This window comes from Pezoporus flaviventris, unplaced genomic scaffold (genome assembly GCF_033815535.1).
Source record: "Pezoporus flaviventris isolate CSIRO_AGI_PZ_B2104156 unplaced genomic scaffold, CSIRO_AGI_Pfla_v1 ptg000083l, whole genome shotgun sequence".
Lineage (NCBI taxonomy): Eukaryota > Metazoa > Chordata > Aves > Psittaciformes > Psittacidae > Pezoporus > Pezoporus flaviventris.
Window position 1 is genome coordinate 732,664 of NW_026892631.1, and position 27,085 is coordinate 759,748.

Here is a 27,085-nt window from a genome sequence, read left to right on the forward strand (position 1 = left end):
CACGTCACACTGCTCGTGAAGCTGTCCAGAAAGCCCTCCTCAACATGGGGCAGCCAGCAAGTGGCTTGGCCCCTGTTGTGCCAAAGAACTACACTTGCTCATAATACACATATGCAAAAGTATATGGATATGCTTATTTCACTACAGAAGCAAGAGAAAAGAAAACAAATTTGAGGTTATTTTTACATCAACAATGAATCAACATTTTACCAGCTCCTGATACCTCTCCACCGGAGGGCAGAACATGAAATATCTGAATGCAAAGCAAGAGAGTGTATCTACTGACCCATCAGAAGAAGATACAGACCAAGACACTCCCTCAAACAGGACTCCATACAGCTTAAAAGCAGCCAATGAAATATTTCATCTTGGGTTTATTTATTATTAATGTAAATATTTGCTGGGGGTATTTTCTGCAAATGTTCAGGACTGGAAAACAGAAATATCATGAGAAAAGTTAATAATATTGTAGGCATCTTTTTTTAGAAAGAGGATGCTGGATGTATCCCGGGAACAACAAGCAAAACTTCATTTCCATCGTCCAACTGCTCAAAGTCTGCAGCACAATATGGTTTTAGCCTTTTCTAAAGTCAGTTGACAAAAAAAAACCCAAACCTGATTTCCTACACTTTTGTCTCTGCTCTACGGCCAGTTCCAGAACCATGCATGAAGGCTACATGATGTAACCAATCATGCAATACTTAATTAGGAGGCAGCTCTTTCCAATGTAAAGTGTTATGTTCCTAAACATGGGAATTACTTCTCTACCTTATCACAGTTGGTACAGTTACTAAAATCTTGATTACTTTTCTTTATTCACTTGGGTAAAAGATGTTTCTTGTTACAACAGATCAAAGAAGGGCAATAAGGAAGGCAATGGCTTTGTGTGTGGATACATCCAGCTACTGAATTTGATCCTACAAATATCTCACAGGGTTAATTTTACCCACATGAGCAGCCTGCTTGCATGAATAGTAACTCACGTGCAGAAGTGTTTGCAAGACTGAGCCCTAAATCCACTAAATTAATGGTGGAAATATATAAAATATATAATTGATGAACAAGTGAATTAGGATTCTGCTCAAAAGTAGGTAGAAAAGGATTATCACTCAGGCAAGCTCTCTCTCCAGTGACTGCTCCTGACTGATAGATTTGTATAAGGCTGAGTTTCTGATTAGGTCTGAGATATGAATGCTTCAAAATGTAGGAATTAAAAATAACAAAGAGACTTTCTGAAAATGAAATGCAATACCCAATTCAATTAGAAGAAAATGCTATGATCTGGAATTGAACCAAGACTTTGGGATAATATTATTCATTCTGTGCCAAGTTTAGTGATGTTTTCCAAAATGCCAGTTTACTTCAGTTTATGGAAAAAAAATTCCCCTTCCCCCCCCCAATCGACCTTTTCACCCAGACCAGAGGCTGCTAATTTCATTAAAGTTGTTAGATATTTTCTCAGAGTGCATCCATGCCAATCCTAATATTTCATTCCCCTATTTCCATCTACATTCTGCTTGCATGGAAGTGGCCTGACAAATCTATAACCGTGGCATTACGTTTCCTGCGCTTGCCGCACCTGCTGCCAATGTGTTTCATTACTCGGACTCTGAGAACATTGCGGAGACTTGGAAAAGTGCTGCCCGTCCAAAGCAGCCCTCTCCCTGACGGCTAGCGGTCATAAGCCCCTGGGTCAGGTAATCTGCTCCGCGAACATCCCAGAAGAGCCTGAATCAACTCGACTGACAGTAGATGAGCCAATCCTGTCAATTCATAGAGCAGCTTGAGCTCATCATCTGTATTTACATAGTTCCTCAATCAAACTCCTGCGCTCTGTAAACTACATTTATTACCCTTCGTACAGGCCCGATACGGTTTTACAGTTTGCTCTCTTTACAGTAGAAGCAGCCAGAGATCTACTCCTGATAGCTATTTTCTCCCTTAATTCTCCCTTTTAAGAGGGAGGGAACAGTCATTACTTGCCAAACCAGCACATGTTCACAGAGAGAGTGCGGTCAAGTGGTCAGGAGCAGAGCTGATGTTAATTAGCAATGAAATAAGGAATGAACCAGCATTAGCCCTGAGACTAATCAATGGGAAAATCACTCCAAGCAGGCAGTTTAATGAAGTACTATACAGCTGTTTATTTTTAGTTTGTTTTAGCCTGACAACAAAATCCCGATTAATTAAAAGAAAAAAAAAAAATCTTTCTAAACATATTTCTTTGCAGAGCCTTGCTATAATTCCAGTTTGGTCGGCTTTTTTATTACATCTGTCTATGCCTTTCCCTGGCAATTAAAGACACAGCTAGAAAAATTAAGGCAGGTCAAAAAAGCGTGTACCCATCAGTGGCACATGTTTGTCATCAGCAATAACCTGTCACCTCACAGGCAGCCCATTCAGGGCCCTTCACAGCACTTGACTCCCTGCCCCTCTGCAGCAGTAGATGGAAGGCAGAGCATCCCAGTCACCAGCCAGCTCCCAACACCTCTGTGTCAGGGATGGGCTGGTGGAGGGAAGGACAAGTGCCGTGGTACTACTTAGGTGAGGCAGCCTTGATCTTCTCACCATCACAGAGTGCCCCTGTGGTGAGAACACCAGTGCACAGTGCCTAAGTACATTTGAAAATCTGGGCTTTGCTCTCAGTATGATGCGATTCCTTGCATGCAAAACAGATGCAATAGAACTTCCCAAACATTTGCATTGGATGACCACAAGTGAATCACATACTACCTGCCAAATAAGTTCCTGCCCCTAGCCAGACATCTGAGGACAACAAGCAAGCAGCCACCCCACTGGCTTCTCTTTTGGGCATCCCTGTGCTGTACACTCTTCGGGGGATACACTTTTAGGGGATAACACCAGCCTTCTCCCATCATCTTACTGCACCTTCTGTTCTCAGCCCCTCTGTGCCACAAGCACAGTCTGATCCTGTATCTGTCTACACTTGATGACGGCCTCATAATATAGCCTTGATTTAACCAGTTGAAAATCACTGCAGTTTAAAATGCTGCAACAATAACAAGCAAAAAATTTGATGCTTTGCTTAGTTTCTTTCTTATGAAGATTCAAAATCCACTCTTCAGTGATTTCCCACACAACATCAGGATATAAAATGATATTTACATGACAATAAAAGTAGTTACAGTTTTGACTTGAAATTAAAAGCAGGAGTTTTAATGCCAAGAGTAACATGAGTTAGAGATGCAGGAGCACAACAACCCTCCTCATGCCCAGTCCCCACCTGCAAGAGTGAAAACAGGCACCGGTAAAAGGTCAACTGAAACCTGCTTTTATAGGATTTACTTTTTTCCACTGTGTATTTTAGACAATTCATTGTTTGTTTGATCAAAGTCCTCTCATATGCTAACAGAAGTGTGATTTGAGGAGTTTCTTAATCTTTCCAAATATAATCAATAAACCACCTCTGAAACTGTGTCAAAGTAAAAAGGGAAGAAAGAACATGACTGTCTCATAGACAGTCTCATGCAGATGCATGTGTGTCCTTAGGAATTTTACTCATCTGTTTGTTGCACTATGCATCACTCTGTGATCCTTTAGGTGAGCACTCTACCTTGTACCCAGCAAGATCAGCATGAATCAGGCAAACTGCTCCTCCCCAGGAAAATGAGAAATCTTTAAACTGATATTATCGGCTCCTCTGTGACAGAGACAATTTCTAAGTCAAATTCACCTCCTGAAGATGGAGACATTACAGTAAATGTGTTCATTAGACCTCGAGTGAAAAGCCTTAATTAAGATGTACTGTGTTTGCAAAATGAGAAACAACACTGAAGATACTCAAGTACAGTAAGTATATCTTTATCACTGAGCACAGCAAGACAGACAACAGCTTCCATTAACACCCAACATAACACAAAAAAATTAGTACTAGAGATGTATTTCAATCATATTGTTAGAAAACTTTTGACACAGAATAATATAGGGAGCATACAATATTAGACAGACATCTGCATTCTTAAGCATGAATTAAGTTTAATAAAGACTTATATATAAAAAGCTAGTTTTACCAGTTTTTCTTCTTTGATCATTAGTTCTACAACATGCCGAAATAAATCTTGCTGCTGCTTTCACTTCAAGAAGTCCATTCATGTGAAGATCCCACAATTCACAAACTTGAGTTAAATAAACTGCCTTGTTTATGGGAGAGGTGATCGATATAAAAGAACTGACTGACTATTAGGAAGCAGAGGTGGAAGTTTATTATTATACCTGTTTAACAGTTGTATTATGAATTCCTCAAGCTTAGTGCACACCAACACAGTAGGTGAAAAAGATCCTTTTTTCAATAAAGCACTTACGAAAATGTAAGTCTTGCTACAAATAAACGATCCGATTGAAAAGATCCACTACTCTTGCAGTTCATTTCAACTAACTTGTTTGTGATTACTTGCAAGGAAACGTGGGTGATTATCAAAGGTACCTACTCATTTAGGTACCCGATTTGACTCAGTTGTAAAGTTTGATTTTTCAGAGCTTTTCCTTTTTTTTTTCCTCTTTTTTTTTGTTGCGTTTTTTTTTTTTGGGGGGGGGGGGGGAGGAGGAGGAGGGGGAGAAGGGGAAGAGCCACAGTGAAACAATTATTTGTTAAAAAGTGCAGACCTGAAAAACAACATCACCAGCCAGGTAATCCCCTTTATAGGCCGATTTGATAGCTGAGGGAAAGCTAAACAAAGGCACAGTGCTCTGCAACCACAACAGCTGGGTTGGAAATTGCTGCAGATTGTTAAGAGGAGCTGCAAACTAGAGATAGGCAATGAAAAGCTTAGAAATGATAGTTCTAAAAAAAAGAAAAAGACAAATTACTCCAAAGACCATATTCTTTAAATTGTTGAAGCAAAACATGTTTATTTGATTTGTTTGTATGCCTATTAAAAAAAAATGCTACTTTGGGATTCTAGGAACCCAGTCTGTCAATTTTTCAGCTTCTGCACTTTCATGGTTGCTTAGAGCCGTTTAATGCAAATACACTTCCAATATGAGATTTCATGCCCCTAAATTACACCCAGTTAAGGGCGAATGAAAATGTAAGGTAAATAACTATAATCAGCCATATTATCCTTTCTCTTGGCACCTCTCACTTTACAGGCATATTTAAAGGCATCTCTGGGGTCCTATCCTTTTTAACAAGCGGCAGCGTATTTCCTGGAATATTACTTACGATGCTGTGCTGTGAACATTACACAGGTTAAAATGTTACCTAGAGACCTAGAAAGAATTGCATCTGTTGCAGAGCCATGCTTGTTGCCGTGTTTAGGAACAACTGAAAAGATGAAAGAAAGTGTTCAACTACGGGATGAAAAAGAGATTAGGACTGCTTAAGTCAAGCTTTCACATCTGATGTTGTTGATCAATGCTGTTGGGGTGCAGCAATTTAAGGCAAGAAGAAGGAGACACACTTCTGGTATTCACTGAGGATGCTCTGAAAAGCACTCAGGATTTCAGTTAACATAAAGGAAAAGTACGGGAACTTAAGGATGTTTCACTCGCACTGGTATTTTTAAGCTAATAAAACCATGCTTGAGAAGGAAAGGTGATCTGGGCATAGCTATTAACAGCCTCATAGTCCTTTGCTGTCTCCATGAAAAAGTAGACAATGATAAGCAATAATCAAGGAGTAACTAGTTATTAACTTGGCAAAGAAAAGACAGGAAGAATGGGAACCTTCAGAAGGATATATATCCCCAAAGTCCTTCAAAACAAATCTGGATTATTCTGAGCAGGCTCGAGCTTGCAGTTGGGCAGTTTTCTGCTTTGTTTTACAGGAAGATAACTTTAGGTTTCTACAAATAGATATTCTTCTGCTTCAACTAAAAGTGACCTGACTCAGAGGAACCCTGTGAGGGAATAAATTCCTGCAGACTCTGATTAGCTTGTCTCTCACATGAATCCCAACTGCTATCATACCTCTATTTACCAGCTTTTTATTATCCAAGCTATTTTTACATCATTAGTTTGCAGATCTACTGATGCTGAGGTTCTGCTTTCTCCTAGGAAGCAGTTTCTCCACAAATCAAATTTCATGCAGTCATTTGTCTTTTGTGAAGCAGCCTGCAAAGCTCTCAACCAATTTATCCCCCTGCAGAAGGTCTCACCTAACAACTTAAATGATGCTTGCTTAGCTAAGTTATGTTAGACCCTGCGTAGATAGATTTCTCCCCTTGTGTTTTAAGAAAGGGTAGGGAAAAAGTAGCAGGAAACAGGACACACAACTGTTTGTGTGACTGGCATGCAGGGTAACCTTCAGAATGTCGAGATTAGCCTCAGTTCTCCATCCATAAACCATTATGATAACAGCTTCACAGGGTGAAGTTCACTTTTCGTAATCCTCAGATGAAAAGTGCTGAAGAGGAACAAACTAGGATAAATAATGGACTGCCCTGGTTAGGGTACATCAGGCTGCTAAATACATCAGTCTCTAGGTCTTTCAATATTACCACAGTATTTCTGCTATCACAGTGAAGCAATGTGATAGCCTTTCTGATCCTTCATCAGCTCAGGAGCACCAGAAATGCCTGTGGAGTTCCTGTGAAACACAAGCAGGCGTTTCTGGTCAGACTGAAGGACAGAACAGTTTGATTTCTGCTTTCTGTCACAGGCTCAGGATGAAAGCCATTTATTTATTAATTACAAATAACTATATTTTCAGTGGAGTAGGGATTTGGAACAAAATACTGAAACCCTGGTTTCTCTGCAGATCAGGATGGGGGTTTTGGGCAGCCAGACACATACAGACTTACTTTTCCTACTCTCTTCCAGAACTGCCAAGCATCTTCCCTCATCTGTGCAACACCACTGATGCCACTGCCAGAAAGCCACCTCTTCCCAGTGCCAGGGATGCTCCTGACACAGCAGTGCATCACAACAATGTCAGGATGCCAGGTCACAGGAAAGAAAATGACTGCTCTTCCAGGAATGACACCTTAAGCCTCATTAAACTCACTCAGCAAATGTAAAACCACCCCCACAAAAGCCCCTTCCTCTTTAATGCGTTTCATCTACAGTTGCAGTAAATACAGCTGGAAACATGATTTTCAAATATCTGGGTTTCTATTATGTGCTCACCTGACCCTCAGCTTGGCCCCTGACAGAGGGAAGCTGGACACAAGGCTGATTTTTCTTTCTGAATTATAAGACATTAAGCACCTAAACTCCCTCATAAAAGATCTGAGGCATAAGCTACGTAGCACCTATACAAGTAATGCTTTTTCCCCACTTAATCCAGACCTTAATGATCAAGAGGTATCAGAAAATTGTCAAAGGAGATAAACCAAGTTATACCTAATAACGCATCTACATCTCCTCACCAGCATCAGCTGATCTGGGAGCTTCATTCCTGCATTAGGGATGTACAAAGACCTCAAAACTTAAATGTCCATTTATAATTGTTGATTCACTGGGGAAAGTAAGTCATTGTGTACTGAGTCTCTGTTACAGTTAGTGATGCTTTGAGCCTCTCAGGATAAACTCTGTAAATAAAGATGCTATGGGACGAAACGATGCTTTCTTCTTTGCCTGCCACATGGCACATTTCCTTTGCTTTCTGAAGGGTGCAACAGCTTATATTTCACTGTAACAGGGATCAAGAAGTGCTAGGGGGTATCACCACACTGTCCCCAGTACTAGCTCACAGAGGAATCATTACCTCATGTTACTTCTTCTCTCATCCCCTCCACAAAGAAAACAACTCAAGCAGCGTTTTGTTTGCACTGTAAACAAGAGCCCCTGTGGTCATGATAGGGAAGGCAAGAATGAAGTCAACTACGCTCACGGTGCACGAGACCAGGCATGTGACTGGAAAGTTGTGGGGAAGTCCACGTATCCATTTCAAACCATCCTACAGGAAAATCCTGCCTGGAGCACAGGCTAACTCTGCACTGGCTGTAGAGCACTGGCTTTTGACAGGTTTCTATTGATAAAACCTCAACAAACTCGCAATGCCCAAGATTAACACACTTGAGGTTAAAATCATTGCTAAGCTGTCCATGAGTCCATAGAAGACGTTTGGGGAAAAAAAAAGAGAGTTAAAACCACTACTGTAGAGCAGCCAATTGTGCTGGAGGCACAAAGCCACTCATCACAGTTTTTTGTCACAAGACTATAATAAAAATACCCAAGCAAGGTCCAGCTACAAGGAAACTGAAAGATAAACACCCAGAATTTCAAAAAGGATTTAAAACTGCCTGGAAGCCAGTGCTAGGATGCTCATGGAGACTGGCGCTGCCTCACACTCCTACATGCTGTACAAAACAGATTAGCCCTACTCCTTCGGGTCCAGGGACACCAAATTGCTGTGGGCTACAACACAAAGGTGTAAATATCTGGGAAGATGCCATCTTTTGCCTGAAGGGAACATCATCTTCTAATCACCTGGAGATAATGAAGATCATGCTTTGTGGACATCACAATGTGAGAAATTTTAAGCAGGTTCCTGAATTACAGGCTAGAGGGAGTGACTGCAGGCACATATTTTTAGATGAACATTAGTTACCAACTTCTAGCAACTCCTCCTGCCCTTCGCAACCATCAACTCCATTTTAGAGGTGTTCAGCCATTAGCTGTTCCTCAAGCATTCCTTGATCAGGCAAAGGCAACCAGCCATCTTGCTGGCTGGCACTATGGTCCTCGACAGGAAAGGGCATGGAGAGAAGTCATCTGCATTTCTCAGCAATTTGGCACTTGTATCAGCACTGCATTTTCAGTTTATTTAATGCCTGTGAGTAACTGGAGAGAAAAAAAAACACTATCAACTTTTAGGACCTTCCACGTGAGATACCTAGGAACAGAGGTGCTGCTCAGCAGCGTGTCCTTTCTGAAAGAAGCACACAAGCCATTCTAGAGCATAAAAAAACCTGCCTTTAGTCCTTAATGAAACACAGCAGGGTGTGGGAACTTTAACTCATCACATGCATAAGTTTTCCCACTGAATTCTGTAGAACATCGATCTAAGTCTGTATTCATGGACATTACACTTTCGGTGAGTTGAAATGCTGTTCAACGTCATCACCACAGTTAAGTATAATCTTTGCCCTTCACACTTTCAGTTCAATAAATGGCTCTTTTTTCTGACTGGCACTATATAGCCCGCAGGTAATGTCAGGTCAGAAGGAAAAACACATGTATAAGACACTTACAGCCTTCGGCCTCAATTCTGCAAGCAGTTCTGCAACCTGGTAGAAGTAGGATTTAAGCTCTCCCAACATAAAGAGCTACAGAAGTTTTGCTTGTCATCTTTTTGAATTATTTCAGTTTTGTGTCTCTCTCAGTCTTACTCAGTTTGGCCTCTAAAAACAGACTGCTTATTTTGCTTGTTGCTTTCTTCTCATTTCCTATCAGTTTTCAACTCCAAGTCACAGTCAATGGGGATATTTGGCTGACCAGTGACAGGAAAGATTTTTACAGCAAATTATTTATTACATTTTAAGAGTCATTGAGAAATAATGAATTGTAAAATCATAAAAGCTGTTGCTTCTGTCAAAACAAAGTCTAAAGTAAAGTGTTTAACCAACAGCTGCCACTGCTCCTTTAAAGACTATGCAGGCAGCACTGGTGAAGGCGGCATTTATTCCTGCCTTGAATCATGCTACTACACAGCTTGATAAAGAAAGGAGGCTCTCTATGGACTTTATGCTTCTTCACAGTGTACTCTGCTGACAAAAAGCGTGGAAATCTCCACTATGCTTTTCATTCTGCTTCCTTAAAAATGTACCTTTATGTAGATTTGTCTGTGTCTGAGGGGTTTCCTCTCCCTCTGCTCCTGCTTAGAAAGACCCCCTCCCTCAGGTGGAGAGAATCGTGACCACATCAGGGCTGACACTCTGCTTTCTCCCAACTCTGCACCCAACTACCACAAAAGACAGATACAACTCTACTAGAAACAGGTTTGGTTTTTCACTTAAGTCCCTTAGGTCTTTATCTAGTGGCCACCTAGACAATAGTAAAACATTTCACAGCAGTTAGAGACATATCCCAGCTTTTCTGGCCACATTTAATTCCCTCCATTGGGCAGATTCTGAGGACAAGAGTGCTACTGTGGAGCACCTGACAAGGTGCTCCTTTTGCCAACACGGTCCCGGCACAGTCAGCTTCTAACTCTGCTTTTCAATGTATTTGGAAGTCCCCTGAGAAAGGACAATGCTATGTATTACAGACATCAATGTGAGAAATATGAAAGAGAATACAGTGGTGTGGACTTGAACATAAACTTTTTGCTAGGATTTGAATCCTGGCCATTTATGTGGTATTGGCACATTTCATCTTTGTTTTAAAATAAAACCACACTTGTAAGAAAGGAGATTCAGAGAGCAGCTGGGATGTTGGGTAGGTCAGAAATCTAAAACACAGGGTTCAGTTTCCTATTTTATAACTAGGAAACGTTTATTGAAAAGATAGTTCAAGATGATTATGCTATTACTTACTTTTGTACACACTCAACTTCAAGCCACAAATGCTGATGTTACGTTATTTGTAGGAACTGCTTGTAAGTTCACATTATGTTTGCTTTGTAGGAACTGACTGTTAGCTCACTTTATGTTTGCTTTGAAAGTATAAATAATTACTGTGATGAAAAGTGTCTATCCACCCCATAACAGCTATAAAAATAAATAAAGCACTTCTGAAATCCCTGGGACTTGTATTTAGTGTACATTGATGCAATGGCAAAGCTTTGACAATTTACATGTTTAAGCTTGCTTGGGTATTATTGCTTAGTAGTCAAACGTTAAGGAAGAGATCTCCAAGTTGGACAAAAAGGTAAAACCAGGAGAGTCACTCTTTAAATCTTTTCCTGAGTAAATTCTTTTTTACCAAGGTGGAAGGAGGTAGGGCTGCTTTAAAATCTGAAATATCTTGCTCGTCTGAAAATAGAAATAAGTAGGTATTTAACAAGCCACATTCACAGATGCTTTTATGAAGCCATAGCACAAAACTAATAATGCTCACATGATGTTAAAAACCAAACAACTCCCCACACCTACTAACAAGGGCCCAGAGTCTTTTCCATACAATTGGTTTGCAGATACATGATAACTACATGGCTACTAGACACAGATCCTGAGACTGCATCAGCAGATCAGCTAATTGTGTTAATTAGCTATCTGCATGCACAATTACCTGATTTGTACAAGCAGTCAAGGTGATGGTACATGTAAATTAGGCATGGATTTGCACAATTTACTCATCTGAGAATCTGCTATTCTACTTATTTTTAAGCACTAAGGATCAATAGCTACAGAAGAGTCTTGCGAGTTACTGTATGGTTAATACATTCACCAAGTTTTACACTCCTCTTGAATAACTTCTGTACACCACTCTGGGCAAGCACACCTGCGAGAAAAGGGGAAATCACCATCACAAAGTCAAACAAAAAAGTGACCTGCATCCCTGTACAGACAGAAATTTACTCTGTGTCTCCTAAAGGTCTTAATTTCCCCCTTCAGTACTAGGAACTGCTGAGCTTAACAAAGTCAACTAGATTTTACTCATCACAACAAGCTCGGGAAGCCCTACAAGGAACAGAAACCCAAACGACTCTGATGCAAATACTCAACCTGAAGCCCTGAAGACTGCTTAACATTTAAAACAGCACTGGTCATTCTGACTTGCTGGTTAGGGAATTTCAAACTCAAACAGGTCACCTACCTTTAATGTAAAGTTATACCATAGCCTGCCAAAGAAATAGATGTTTTATGCCATCATGGCGCTGTTCAGGGATTCCAGACTGGAGCACATGGCTATTATAAACAACAAATTCTCTGAAAACTGAACACTTCTCCTTTCCCAAGGTGGCATCTTTAGCTGAAGATGGATTTGGGGTAGTAGAATATGGACCGCAAAAGCTCAGTGATGGAACAGTGCAATGTAATGTCAAATTCACACACATCTCTGCCTGCTTGAAGAGGCAAGGTAATCAAAAATTCAGTTCACCAGGGACAAAAACCCCACTAGTTCAGCCAAGAAGAAACAAAACCCATAAGCTGACAAAAGCCAACGCCTACATGTTCACATCAATTAAAAAAAAAAAAAATAAGCTTGATACTACATAGTCAAATAGATGGTTAAAAACAGGTCTCTGGCCTCAAGTGCCATGCATCTCTAACTCAGTAACTATGGCCATTTACAGAACTTCCTCAGGGAGAAACAAAACTTGTGTTTGAGATGACAAGGTAATTCAAACAACTTTATAATAAATAGAGAGAGGTTCTGTCCCTCAGCACATATTAATGGAATGACTGCTGTGCTGTTGCTTACATCTCCTTCCCTTCTTAACTAGGAGATGCTCCCCTAACCTCAGGCAAGTGATCTGCTTTAGATGCTCGCAGCATCCTTCCATCTACCCTTCTCTACTCACCAGTAGCCTCTAAAACAAAAGACTCCTCCAGCCAATGATCCTGACCCTGAGGTAGAGCTGTTATGGCACCATTTAGGAACACAACTGTAACATTTAAAAGACAAATTACTTCTCAGTTTTTTCATCAGTGCACTATGTGGTGCAAGTGTGTTTAACCCAGTAGGGACCTTAGGGCTTCATTGAACAATTTCTGATGCAGCTGCTGGTGGTGAACAGCAGTTAACGGGACAGCACAAGTGCTGCAGTGTTGCACCTGAATGCCCTGACTAATCCACCACCACCAGAACGGAGTGTAACTCATTCTCCCACAGCTGAGTATTTATGAAGCCATCAGCTTCAAGGATGGCACCACTAAAGACTGAACTACAAGAACCTTCTCCTGCATCCTTCCAACAAAGGATCACATTATTCTTTTGTTGCCTTACACAGAACAGGCATGCTGGATGTTCACTTACTGAAAAATTCTGAATAATATAAATATGTTCAAAATAGGAGTCAAGATGTGATTCCACATCCAAATATAAGTCAACCCCTTTGAGACCTGAGGAATACAGAAAAGCCAGCCCCAGCTTAGCCCAACACTCCTCTCTAGCATTCCTCCCTGAGTGCCTGTGTTCAAATGTGTTTATCTGGGAAGGCTCAGGTCAGTCCTGTGCTCTTGGAGCATCTCCCACAGCTGGAACATCCGAAGCAGGTAGCAGTCCGTGTTGTAAACTGCTCATGCAGCAGGACTGAGAAAAAGGCATCTCGTGGTCACCGGCTGTTACCGACTACAGGAAAATGAAAATACAGCATCTCTGCACCTGTTCTCCTGATGGTGAAGGAAGGAAAAGCCATTACCGAGTGACAGGAGACGAAAAACCAAAACCCACTTCAGCAACTCATCCAAGCACTGGTGATTAATCTCGCACTCCCACAGCCTGATGCACATTAACCAGATAATTAATAATTTCTTTAGGGACTCCAGCTCGGCAACTGTTTTATCAACCTGCACAGCGTTAGGAAAGAGATGCTGCATTTGTGATCAAACTGCTGGAACTACAGAAATGTTCTGCGGGAACAGTAAAAGCTCCAGCACAATCTGTGAGCCCAGTTTTAACAAGTGCAGAAATCAAGGCTGCTCCTTTGTCAGTGCAATCACCAGGCTCAAAATCTGAGTGGGATCAGCATAAGAAGAATAATTAACAGCCATGTCCAACTCCCATCCAGCCCCCATTTTTTCCCCAACAGAAGTGCTTTTCAGTTGTATCTTTAAATGCTTTTTGCCTGATGCAGTAACATAATATGTCCCATCACGTACTTCATATAGATAATATATATTCTTCATATAGATAATAAACTGTTTACCTTAACACCAAAAAAGATGAATATTAAATATATATATGTGTGTGTGTGTGTGTATATATATATATATGTAAGTGTCATGGGATGCTCAAATTCAGTAAGCCAAAGGCTTTCAAGTAATTCAGTGAGGAGCATGGCAACACTTAGCATAGCTCTTGCTGGCAACTCTTCTCCATCCACTGTGCACTTACACTCCACATTCAAGGACAGAGTCGTACAGGATCAGAAACACAATACCGAAGCACTGGCACCACATTATCTCCCTCAGCACTTAAAATGGACTGCTGAGAAAAATCATGGTAAGTGTTTTCAGATATTAAACTCTCCAGTGTGTTAGACAGATGTCAGTATCAGGTGATTAAGAATGACTGATAATTAATAAATCACATCCACAGAGAGTGACGGGGTATTATTTCTTTCAGCCTCTGAAAAGAACTACATTTGCAGTTCTGCCTAAATAATTTTAGCTTTCCAGATGAACAATCTTGTTTAACTGCTGCTAGAAAGGAAATACTCCTTTTACTCAATAAGCTGCAAAATAATAAGTTATGTGGACTACTTTTCTACTGATAGTTTATTGTTACCATCGCTGTGCAGGTAAGGAAACAGAAGCACACTGGGAGTGTCTTAAAGCCTCCCCACTACAGAGTGGGTTCCTAAAAGTCTCAGCTAGTCCTTTCATCACACAGCCATTCTTCCACCTTGAGAGAAAGCTGCAGCTTCTGGCTACAGCTCAGAGTATCTGCCTTTTAAAATATATTCTGCTCTTAGGACTCCAGTCCTGGAAAAATTCCCATGCAGAGCTCCAGTGATAACCACACACATCTGCCCATGCAAATGCAACTGCAGGATTGGGCACGTTATCTCTATGTGCATACTCAAAAGAAAAAAAAAAAAAAAAAAAAAAAAAAAAAAAATCACATTTTCTCCAAAGACTAGGTTTAGTAATAAAGAAAGCATTTTGTTTTAGTCCATAACATGGGTTAATTTATGTGTTCTTTTCATTTGTTGTTAACTGAATGATGTAATGTAGCAAGTTTTCAATCACCTACTTTAGTATTTATATGACTGCTCACTATATTATTTGAGCCCCTTCATTTTCATAGTGTCAGTTACCATAATTCCATTAAATTAAATCCTTTTACAAGCATCTTCCTATAAACACGCACTAGAGATAACATAGCCACATGGTGAGGATTCACCAACTACGGTAAGCAGATTACACCTATCTTGATTTTCAATGTAGCTGTCGTCAGAGTATATTCCCCCATAAAACTGTATGCAGATCTCCTCATTAAAGCTACAGGGGAGAATAATTACAGACGAGTACACTGCAGTTTACCAATTGGTCTTGCATACATAATGGCCTAGGAAAGAAAAACTGCATCCTCCAACAGCTGGGAAAAATCTTTAAATTGTTATTAGTATTATTATAAAATAGCCAACATTTTAAACTATCCAGTAACTTGCGCCCTGTATGCAAAGCAGACAGATAGAGGTGATCTGGTCAAAAAAAGGGCTTAAACTCCAAATCCATAAATATAATTATTTCTCCATCTGCAAACACTCCATTCCCCAATCTTCTGTAATACAGCAAAATCCCCTCCTCATGAGAAACTATGCAGAGTAAGCCTTGAAAGCAAATGGGTGGTTTTCTACATCTCCTAAACTCTGCCACTGAGTGCTAAGCATCACATTCCCCCCCAGATCTTCACTCCTTGTTGAGTAAATGGTGAGTCTGTCAAGTCCCCACTGTCCTTCTCCCACCCTCTAGGGGAGGGTGGCAAACCCGTTTTGATTTGGATACTATTTGCATTCCAAGACCCCAATAGTTGGGACCCTCAGCTACACTAAGCAACCAAACCCATCACTTTTCAGGAATTATTATTCAATAGTAGGTCTTACCCCTCACATAACAGGTGACATAAGAGAAACAATGCACAACCCTGGGAAAAGCCAAATTCTTTAGATAATACAAAGTGAAGTTAGCTTTACTAACTTTTATTGCTAGCCAAGAAGCAAAACATCCAAAGCACATAATTTGGGCCCCAAGAGGACATCCTGACATGCTCTCTTACCCTGTTAAACCAGGATCTAAGAGCTGAGCCACTTCTGTGACAAGAGAAAGTGCTGCTGGACTAGTCCCACATATTCTGGTTCTCCCATAATATTTTCACACGATGAAAGACTCCGAAAGAGAGGCTTCTGTACAAAAAGCCCAACCACCACCTTTTTCCAGTTCTGAAGAGCCATGCACACAAGCCACCTCAGCATGTAGAGGAACACTTACCATGTAAACACACCTAATTGTTAGTGGCGTTAAAATTGCTGACTGAAATTGCTCCTTGAAATGGCTTTCAGCACCAGCACTGCTAATGACTTGCTGCTGCACTTTACCCAGGTACACCTCCCCAGTGGACTGGCACGCTTCAGGCTTCCTTCCAGTCCCCACCAGCTCATCGCTTGTAACGGGACACACCTGCAACCAAAGCTGAGTGGAAAACCAAGCAGAGCCTGCTCAGCCCACTGCCAGCTCACTCCTATGGACTGGTAAAGCTCTGGGTTTCTCTTAGACAGCTCCCCACCTGCAAGGCTGCAGAGCAATGCAGCATCGCCTGCTCAGGGGTTAATTGGCTGCAGGCTAAAAGAGATCACTCAGTCTGACCTCCTGTGCAAACACTGGCCATTAACTTTCACCCATTTAAATGCTGCTTTGCACTCAATAGCTCCAGCATTTTTTGTTTAATTAGCTACAGTTTGGGTAGAAACAATTCCTGGGCACCTCAGTCACTGCTTTACCTTCCTCAGGAAAACACACAAACCCCAAAATGGAAGAAACCCCTGAAAATCAGTATAAACGTTGCCTCTGCTGCAAGTCTCTGATTTTGCAAACTAGTTCCTCCAGCTGCAGGGTCCCACTGGGGGCAGAAACCAACCCTGGGGTGACCACCAGCAAGGGGTGTCCTCTATTAGGAGCTTGGTAGCAAAGTTCAGCGCTGACAACACATGGACCCAATGGTACCTTGTTCTTGCCTTTCCTCTGCAAAGAGGAGCCTCCTGGGGCTCAATTCAACTCCCATTTCAACTCCTCCACAGTGTGGTCTCACAGCAGAGAGGTCAAAGACAGTTTTGCCATCAATTGCCACAGCAGCAGAGTTTAGCCCTTTGGGAAAATCTTCCTTGACTTCACTAGTTCTGAACCAAAATATTAATCGGCTACAGCACATGAGCCAATCTGGCTCATAATAAAATATAAACACTTACAGAAACTGCACCTTTAAAGTATAAGGGGTCTGTAAAAGTCTTCTCTCACTACTGTCCCAGTGTATTCAAATCATCCATTTACAAGTACTTGGAAACAAAGCAATCCTTAATGAAGTACCAGAATATATATCCCATGATTTTTAGGGAGAACTGTGTGTCCAGTGTGTCCTTACAAGTAATTTTAAATCCACTTTCCTGTTCTTACCAGAAAAAAAAGTCAGCCTGGCAAACAGAGAGAAAACAGGTTTAAGAATACTACTGACTAAATCGTAATATACAGGATTTGCTGGAATTTGCCAGATTAGGAACCTGGTGTTCCTGAATGGAAAAGGAAAGGTGAACCATACCCACCACAGACAAAGGCAATAAAGGAAAAGGGGAGGGAGAAATAATACTGTAGCAATTGAGTAGAGAAACCTGTCACAGATATTTCAGTAGATCAGGACTCTGACTATGTATCAGAGAGGAAAAGCCCTGATCAAGTCACATGCCCTTTACTATAGAAGATAAGATCAAAAGCTTTCAAAGGAAACCGATGGTGACAGTCTCTTCATTTGTATGCAATGTGACAGACCAGATCCAAACTGTTGGCTACTTTTTGAACCATTTGTCAGGGGAGAGAAATGATTATTTTCTTTTATATCTTACTTTTAAGAACTCTTAGTCATCTGGGGGTTCTCCCCCCACCAGCTCTGTGCCCCACCAACCCTCTGTTTTATTTTTCAGCCAGGATTCAAACGTTCACCTTTGATGTAGTATTTCTGCTGCACATCAGAATAGCTATGCCAAGCTTCAGAAAAGCAATTGAATACAGAGAATGAAAAGGATGGCATGACTTCAAACATGAACTTTTAATAAAATCATCCTTAAGAAATGTCCCTGGTGATGATTATTTTACTTTTCTTTTGCCCTGCATCTTTCTTTTTCACTCTTCCCATGTGTTTGCTGTAATTCAAATTATTGCCAGGTTAGCGGCTCTAGTTGACTCTGAGCCATCAACTACATTCAAGCAGAAGTATTTCTTCATTTCTCATTGCTTCTGTCAAGAAAAACATTAAATATAACACTAAAAATAAATGATTGTGGAAGATCACAAGTTGCTTGTATAGATAAGAGACTGTATAACAGCCAAATAAAATAAATGGGGGACTTCTGACTAGCTCAGCTTCTCCATGGCCAAGACCTGACAGGTTTCAGCACAGTGTTCCCTGTTGGCATGTGAAATCTGCCCTTGATCTTGTTATAGCTGTTAGTGCACTTCCTCCAGATCAGCCCTTCTTCCCAAAAAGTACCAAAAGCCTTGTCAAAGTTCAGCTGTGCTAAAGGGAAGCACTCAGTATTCACGAGCCAGTGATATGGTTAAGGTAATAATATTCTCCCAGACGCATTGTGAAACATTGAGGAACTGCAGCAGTTGCAGCCATGTAAGTATCTGAGGCCATGACAGCCAGACATCAAAAAATATGCTGCAGTCTCCTGGGTGGAGGAGAAGGTACTCAAATCATGGGAAAGTGACACAACACCTCCAGCTCTGGTACAGCCCAATACATACAATTTTAAAGTTGTGTTATTTGGTTTTAAATGTGAAAAAAACCACCATATTTTACATGCTTTAAACTCAAATAAATCTTCATGATTCCTGGAATCATGCTAATAAGTGATGCTGGATTTAAAGGCTCAAGTCTAAGTCCCTTTCAATACAGGAAGGGAAAAAAACCAGCTCTTCCAATAATGTTTTTCTCAGACAGCCCAACTATTTTTGAAGCGAATTGTTCGGAAATACACGGCTGATGTGTGTGAGTCTATTAAGAGTTTACACAGATATTTACAGAGGAATTACTGCAATACGTAGGTTAAGAGTCACTTAGAAAGTATTCAAAAGCATATGACAATACCTGAAGTGCCCCAAGCTGCTGTCAGAAACTCCTGTCAGTGAAGTGTTTTCCCATACTACTGCCTGCTTTCTATCCATCCACACAGCCCAGATCTTCCTCAGGGCTGCAATAACAACCTTTGCAGGGCAGCGAGAGGAAGAGAGCTTCATCTTCCCACCAGGTTCACTCAGCCATCCCCTCAGGGCTCCTGCCCCAGCCCTGCAGCTGCAGTCCATGTGCATCTCCTCCTCTCAGACAGAGCAGTACACAAAGGAAAGCAAGCATGCCCTCGGTTTCCCTTCTACCACGCCGAAGCCTTGCATTTCACTTCTCTATGTTCCAAAGCCCACGTAAGGCACAATAACTATAGTGTCACCCAGTGCTCACATCTCTCACCTGTGCTGATATGACCATTCCACCAGCAAGCACTTTAAGAAGTGGTTATCCTCCTAGCTCCCCACCCCATTAAATTCCAACTCTGAATTTCAGAAGCTGCTATTAACAGACAAAAGCACTGGGGACAATCCCTCCTCTAGACACACAAATCCATACAGTTTCATATGGCTTGCAAGTGGCCTGAAGAGTTTGCCTGCACCTTGCCCATACAGCACTGTCTGGTTGTGCAATGAGATTTCAGTTTGATAAAGCCCTGCAGCAAGCATCCCTGGTTGCAAAACATCTGCATAATTTGTACTGCAGCCCACATTATCGTGCACATCCCTGCCAGCACATCAGGTGCCCACTGAGTGCAACCCTGGGACATACCAAACCTATACGAGAGTGAAACAGGAGGAGAAATATAATGAAAAAACAAACCCAGGCATTATGGATTATTATGATTTGAAGTTACTAATACATTCCTAGAGGATACAAACCCTAAACCACAAAGTGGGGAGATCTTACAGGCAAAGTATCACACAACAGCATTCTTGTCATCCACCTTCTGACACCAAGCTTACACAGACAAGTTACTCAATAGGTGTTCTCAACAGAGAGGGAAAACATGGCCAGAAATCACTTTTTCAAAGGTTCTCAAGAGTTAAAGCCTGGGGAAGGTGGCCCCCTGAAGCGGCTACTGACCTGCATTAGGAGTCTGACAAGTATAAGCAGGTCTTCTCACACACTCAGCAGGCAGTCCAGGCTTGAGCAGTCTGAAGTAAGTGCAAGTTCACTTGAACACAGTGTTGTTAAGTAACAAAAATTCAGCTGCTTGCTGCAACTGTCCCTGCTACAGGAACAACAACTTCCAGAAACAGATAGGCTTTCGGGTATCCTTAACTGAGCCAGTTAAGGGTCAGCTCACTACCAGCTATAGAGTCAGCCCCATCAGGCTTTTAAATAAAGTGTTAAACCCCAGGTCAGGCTTATCGCCCACCCCCCACCTCCCCCCTTCCCCAGGTAGTAAGCACATCAGTGCTTTCCTCCTCCCCATTTGAGGTGCTGGATTGACCGGTGAGCGCTGCCTAAGAGCTGAGTGGTTAAAGTGATGTCTGAATCTGGGATGGACTGGATATGTGTTCCCCCCTGGGAACAAGGGGGTGGTGGGTAGCTCATTTTGTACCCTTCGGTAAAGCCTTCAGTAGGTTTTCTCCCCTGTGTAGGTGTTGTGTGTTTGTTTAATCACAAGGGGATAGAACAATTAAGAAGTGCTCAATACCCTCCTCCCATCCATGCAGTGTAACACCTTAGTCATCAAGTTGCCTTATTGTGTTGCTCAATACTTTCTATAAGAGTAGGAATATGAGAGTATGTCCAAAGATAGCAATGAACACACAAGGTAATTATTTTTAAGTTTGCTAATCACAATCAATAGTTTCTTAGCAAAACTGATGAGCTGGAGTTGGCTCCTATTTTTAACCAATAAGACATGCAGTCAAGACTTGAATTACACCATCGGGCAAGTCTCCAAACTCCTAATGATTGCCAGCCAAGAGAAGGATGGATCCATGATGGGTTTTACTCCCTTCCCGAGCATAGTATCAAAGTATTTTTTCCATAGACAATAAAGCCAGAAGTGGATTGTAACTGTTGCACAACTTCACCTGAAAACACAGAATAATAATCTAACTCCATACATCAAAAAGGAGTTACACAATTCTGAGAAAGCCTGAGGATATTTTCTTGATTAATTTGAAGGGTTTTAGCTGTCATGTAGAAGATAAACACCTTGCAGAACAGTGCCATGTGCCTTCCAGGGATGTACAGTTAGGGACAGATGAAGACAAAGTTGAAGACTAGCTAGAAAGCTCACCCCTCTCCCTGTTGCAGTAGGATTTCTCCTTAAAGTAATATTCCTTACGTTTTGCTGTCCCTTGATTTTTCTATTTTCAAAAGCCCTGACTTTCTGTGTTCCTGTTAGGAAACTCCTCCGTTCCCTGCCACTCTCAGGAAGGTGTTTTTGCCCCTGCAAAAGAGCCTAAAATTGTTGCCAACATTCAGTACTGCAGTGATAATTCCCTCTAGGAAGAGAGAACATGCTTTCATTTGTTTTACTTCTTCTATCCACTGATTAAAAGCAACAGCGAATCCAAAGGAGTAGTGCAATACCATCAACTGTAATTGTTGCCTCTCACAACAAATGTGAAGGGGATAGGGAAACACACCCACCTTTGATTATATGGGATACTATCAGGGATAAAAGATGTCAGCAAGGACAAGTAATTATTTTTATCAGCTTACAAATACTAAGGTAAGAGAGACCAGCACTGGCTGTCCATTCATTAGCTGGATGGAATTACAGTGGTTTGGAGATTGCATAACTACACAAGCAATTCACACTGCCTTCATTTTCCTCTTGTAGTTCCTCTAGTTTTGGACTTTTTCAGTTCTGTTTCTGATGTCTGCTGCTGGATGAAAATGTCTGAGCCATGAAGGTCTCCATGGGGGTATCTGGTTGTGTTGGCACCTCTTGAAGAGGGACTGCAGGTCAGTAATGCAAGGGAAGCAGCTTGGTGATGCCACTATCTCCAGACATCTAACATGGCCAACGCTGTCTGCACTAGAAAGAGTGACATTGCTACACACGACACAGGTTTTTTGAAGTCTCCCCCCACCATTATATGCAGTGGCACTGTTTATTAAAGATAACTAATGCCCTAAGTCTTTATTTACTTCTGTTTATTGCTATTTTAGCAAGAGTCATCAGAGAGCAGCTATGCTTCTGGTCCACCAGGGTTCTTTAATCACTGTTAGTAGGTAAAATCATGTGTGACAACTAATCCAAAAAGCAGATTATATTTATTTTGGCTACAGTGGCTTGCAATTCGTTAAAATCAACAAAGCCTTTTCATTAGCCCCCTGCTGACATCCTGAAAGCAGACATTTCAAGGGTCTCAAAGCACAGAGCTACACATACGCAGCAAAGCCAGGGCTGACAGACTTACTGTTGCCATACTTACCATAAAATCTTATTAAAACAACCACAAACTTCTTATTTTCTTTCATAATAGGGTTTAATTTATGATGCTAAATTCCAGAATCACAATCTTAGAGGCAGGACTTCTTAAATTTCAAAAAGTGTAAGTGAATCAACAGTACAACTACCAGTGAAATATTTGCTCAGGGTTTTTGTGTTGTAAAAAAGCTGTTGTAACACTGCAAGGAGCGAGATTAGAGATTCAGCAAGTCTAAATATTAGCCTACATGCTTGCTGAGCTCTCTGTATTCTAGAACCACATTTGAATAATTGAATTTCTAGTCAACAGTGTGATCTTGCAACTCTTACTCTCTGATTTCATGATCTCTGGCCATAATCTCCTGGTGATGCTGCCTCAGACCCGCAATCATGAATATATATGCTAGGAATCTCAGCATGTCAGAGAAGATCCAAACAAAGTTACCTGGTGTCCTATCTCTTCACCAACCTCTCTGCTCTTCAAATATGCCAGGTAGTTTTCAAACCAAGAAGGAGCCTTAGCATAACCATCAAGGGCCAGTATCCATCCAAAATAGGAAATGAATGAATATATTGATTCTATATATATATAAAAAGACACTGATTTACATTAACCATGCTTTTTTTTTCTCTTTCTGTATGAATTCTCTGAGTAACACGCACCTTTTTTGGTCATTGCCCTCACACATCCCATCTTGGGAAAGCAGCTTAAACACCCTTGTCACTGTGAAGAAAGCCACTCCTGACCCGCATCCTACCACGCAAACATACTTACTTCCCACGTCACAGCTAGATGTGGGTGTGTATCTGCTTTGCAAATTTCCATGTCTACTGCTGAAGTGGAGCTCTTTCTTTGTCCCCCAAGCACAACCTTGAATTTGTGAAGGCCCATTATGAGACATCATTTCACACCAGGCTTTTCCAAATATGCAGATCTCCAGCAGTTTAAAGGGAACCCAACAGCAGTCCTTTAGTGAGAGAACTGCTTTTCAATGGTGCCCAAGAGACAAGAGGGTCACTTCATCATCTCCTGCCGGGCCACTGTCCTGCAGCCCCTCCGAGGTCAATACCATGAGCACAACAGCTCTCTGAAAAAGCAGAGAATAAAATCCAGCCTGGGAGGAAAACCAAGATACCAAGTTTTACTCCAATGTCTAATCAGTTCTGTCCACAGGGAAACTGAGTCCCATCTGATATACGACTTATTGTTTTGGTTCTCCATAATTAAAACTATTGTTGCCATGGCAATACAAAGGCTGGTAAAATATACCCAAGGCTAATATCATGCCTCTTTGGTGATACAGTTCATCACCCCTGTCTGGTTTGTGCCAGGATGGCACAAAACATGACGCAGGGTAATAGTTCACCTGAGAAGGTATAGGAATCAGATGATGTGTGCACTGTAAGACCACTTTCTCAGGCTCCCTAACATGACCACTAATCCTGTTAAAGTCAATAGCAGTTTTAAAGACAATTTCAAAGAGAACAGTCCCGATCATACACTACTAAGTTCCTCAAAGCACCATAAAGAAAGAAACAGAAATGGAGAACGGTAAAGCCAAATAACAACCAATCAAAAGGACTAACACATGTATTCTTATAATGAGATACAAAATTAAAATGCAAAAGCCTGATCATAGGTACAATACCACAAATACCCAGTTTGGTTGGCAGTTTTTCACTTATTTGAAACTGATCTCTACAGAGCATGTTATAATCAAGCAGGTATTGCAGGTCACCCAGTGACCTCTGAACAGCAAAAAGTCATCCATTGCGTAGGAGATATCATAAAACATATCTCTTTCTCTATGGATACACACCTATATATGCAAAACTCACGTAGACACACCAACTATTTTAGGAGTTTTGTGGGTTGCAATCCAGTCATTTCTTCCTCGTGGAAATCTCCAAGAGGATTCCTCAGGTGCACAAGATGCAACTGCTAATACTTTAATAGTTGCACAGGAATATCTGCTACAACAGAAAGGTGAGTTGCAGAGATTTAATTTAAGTAAAAATCCCATTGATGCCAATGTCCATTGACATCAGCCAGTTTTGCTTCCTTCTGCAACAGAAAGCTTCATATATGGGCCAAGAACAAACCAAGAAAGATGGCTGTGGGCTGAAAGGCAGGTGGCAAGTGCCAGAGAAGAGATCTTCCAAAGCAAGGAAGCAGGCACTTATCATTTCACCTGGATTTCCGTGGTTATTGTACTGCTGCAAAGCCAAGTACTTTTTATTGTACAAACCCCAGCATTACCATGTAGCTACTGAATGATAAATTATAGATGAAGGGACTAATAATGGAAGATCTCTGGGACTGTCAGGGTTAAACAGCAATTGAGAGTAGAGGATATGGAACAAGAAAGTTCAGCAGTGGTATCTGAGGAGAGGGACCAGAAAGACCTCCTTCAGAGGAGTGACACCACATGGAGAGCCTTTTCCCAGAGAGCAGCAAAAGAAATCTGCGCAGTTCCCTGAGAAACAGATCCATCAGCAAAGTCTAAACAGGGTAGTCCAGAGGTTGCCTTACAGGCAGAGGGTGACCAGGGTTGTGATGGGTAGATGTATATATCACAGCAATATAAAAAAATTAAACCCTAATGCTTTACCCCCCCCCCCCCCCAAGAAAGAAGAGGAAAGAAGTAGTCATAATAGCAGTTGGACACATCATTTTATATGCTCCTGGAGGAAGCTCAGACACTCTAGTTATTAGTGCATGATAAAACACACATAAGGTTATGATAAAAAGAAGGGGAGGAAGAACTAATGGGCCAGAAGAACAATCAACTGGCAGATGGGAGGTCCCAGCTCAAGAAGAATTTGAAGTAATGGAGAGATATATTCTTGGAAGAGGAAGGGTACATCAGGTAGCTGACATATTGAGTTTCCAGGAAAGAGAGTAAGAGTATTAATGACAGTGCAGCTGACGGTTTCAGCAGCTACCAACGAAATGATTTGCCTTTCTTTTCAGCCAAAGAGGTGACAGGGTGGATATGGCAGCTGATTTACATACATCATCATAACTTCCAAAGGAATATCAGATTTCTTTATGAGGACTTGTAGTACCAGCTTTGCAGGTCAGTGTCAATGTCTAACAGAGCCACTGGAGACAAAGGGGAAGATACAGAGAGCCACTGAGGTGGCTAAAACAGAGCCTAACCTGAATTTAATTGCCTAATTAAAAAAGAGATTCCAAAAAACCCTGCTTCAGAAACTGTAAATGCATGAGGCTAACATTCACAACCATAAAGACCACTGGAAATCAATTCCTGCTACCCTGGCAGACACATGCCTGTCGCCTCCCTAAACTCCATTATGACACAGATACAGGTCTATAAACACTGCCTGTGTTGTGAAGGGGCCCAGTCCCCAAGGGGAGCTTGGGCTACTCCTAACATGCAGTAACAGTGCCCTCCCTTCTCATCCCTGCTTTTTGCTGGTGACTCTGTACTATAAAATACGCAAGTTCTGCCATAACAGTGCTATGCAAGGCATCTGTGTATCTGGCTGCTCACACCCCGATCTTTGCTTTGACTCTGTCACAGCAAAAAAAGTGTTTTTTTATGGATTACAACACAATAAACTGGAAGTACTTAACACGCCCAAAGTAACAACCGAATATTGTCACACAAAGTTTAATTTCAGTTTGAGTGACATTGGCATTACAAACACAAAAGTGTTTACAGGATCGGGCCCTAACTGTATGAAAACCTGTAAGGCACAAAGAAGCAGCACCAAAAAAGCTACAGAACTGGCTTCCAACCATAAGAAATGTTTAGTAATATATCAAGGCTTGATAGCCTTGATAACAAACAACTGGGGGACTAGCATGGTGTTTGATATTATTTCTGGTCTGACTTTGATATGTTCCCACCATTTGCAGATGCCCCATCTATTTCTGACATCCTTTATGGCATCTAGATTTTGCTACAACAAAAATTCAGGTTGGGGATTTTTGCCAGTAACAAGCTGATGTTGCTCAGAGCAGCATTAAAATGCTATCATGCTGTTAGATTAAGTAACCTATTTTCTCTACTAGCACAGATTGTACTTTAGTTTTGCCCTTACACCTACCAAATTGCTGTTTCTTGCAACATTTCCCTTTGAAGGTAGTTTGCCAATCTCCAAACCAAAGCTATTTGCACCAAATGAAAGAGGGCTTTGTAAAGGAGTGCAATAAAAGCAGGAGCTGGTCCTCTTTGCAAGAGCCTTTTTATATTTCAAAAATAGTACTAAAAAAAAAACAACAAAAAAAGCAGTAAGAAAAAATAGGGAGTTGTATTTTTTCTTTACTTTAAGCAGGACTTCCACCTCCCATAAGGTGACCCATGAGATATTGGCACATGTGTTAATATAAAACAGGTTTTGTAGAGTAAGTAGCGATGATATATACCCCAGAGATGTATATGTTCCTAAACCTGCTGACATAACAACTAATGCATTTAACACATTTTCCCCCTTTGCCCCTTTCCCTTTTTTAAGCTTCTTCTGGAAATCTCTCTGCCTTTGCCTCTCCTCTGTCAACTATCTGATTTGGGGCATTTCCATCTGTAGTTCTTTAAAATGAACAGTCTGTGATGGAGACAATGAGACCCAAAAGGAGCAGGTAGAGTTAACTGTGAACACAAGTGTTCCAGCTAGGGCACTTCTAGGACAATAAATACATAAGCTAGAGAAATAAAAAAAAAAGCCTTACAAAAAGCAACCAAACTACAAGAAACCAGTCTCATCGATTAGCTGATTAGTTTGCCAGTGAGTGATTAGTCAGAAAGACTGGAATTAGTCAGTGCAGCCCTGCCTCCCATGAATAAAATGCGGGGAGGACACCCTTTTTCA

The 27,085-nt window shown here is 41.2% G+C and overlaps 1 protein-coding gene across 22 annotated transcripts in view; it reads right to left on the minus strand.

Annotated features, from left to right (window-relative positions):
* Positions 1–27,085, minus strand: part of ESRRG (estrogen related receptor gamma) — a 401,788-nt gene that overhangs the window by 263,402 nt on the left and 111,301 nt on the right. For 2 of the 22 annotated variants that reach the window (XM_061475117.1, XM_061475102.1), the window contains exon 1: positions 16,005–16,167. The exons of the other annotated variants lie outside the window; for them this stretch is intronic. Coding sequence is in view for 1 of the 2 variants with exons in the window: in XM_061475102.1 (XP_061331086.1) it covers positions 16,005–16,007 (3 nt within the window). In the remaining variant the exon portion in view is untranslated. Of the gene's footprint in view, positions 1–16,004; positions 16,168–27,085 lie in introns of those variants that run through there. 22 annotated transcript variants of the gene reach the window in all.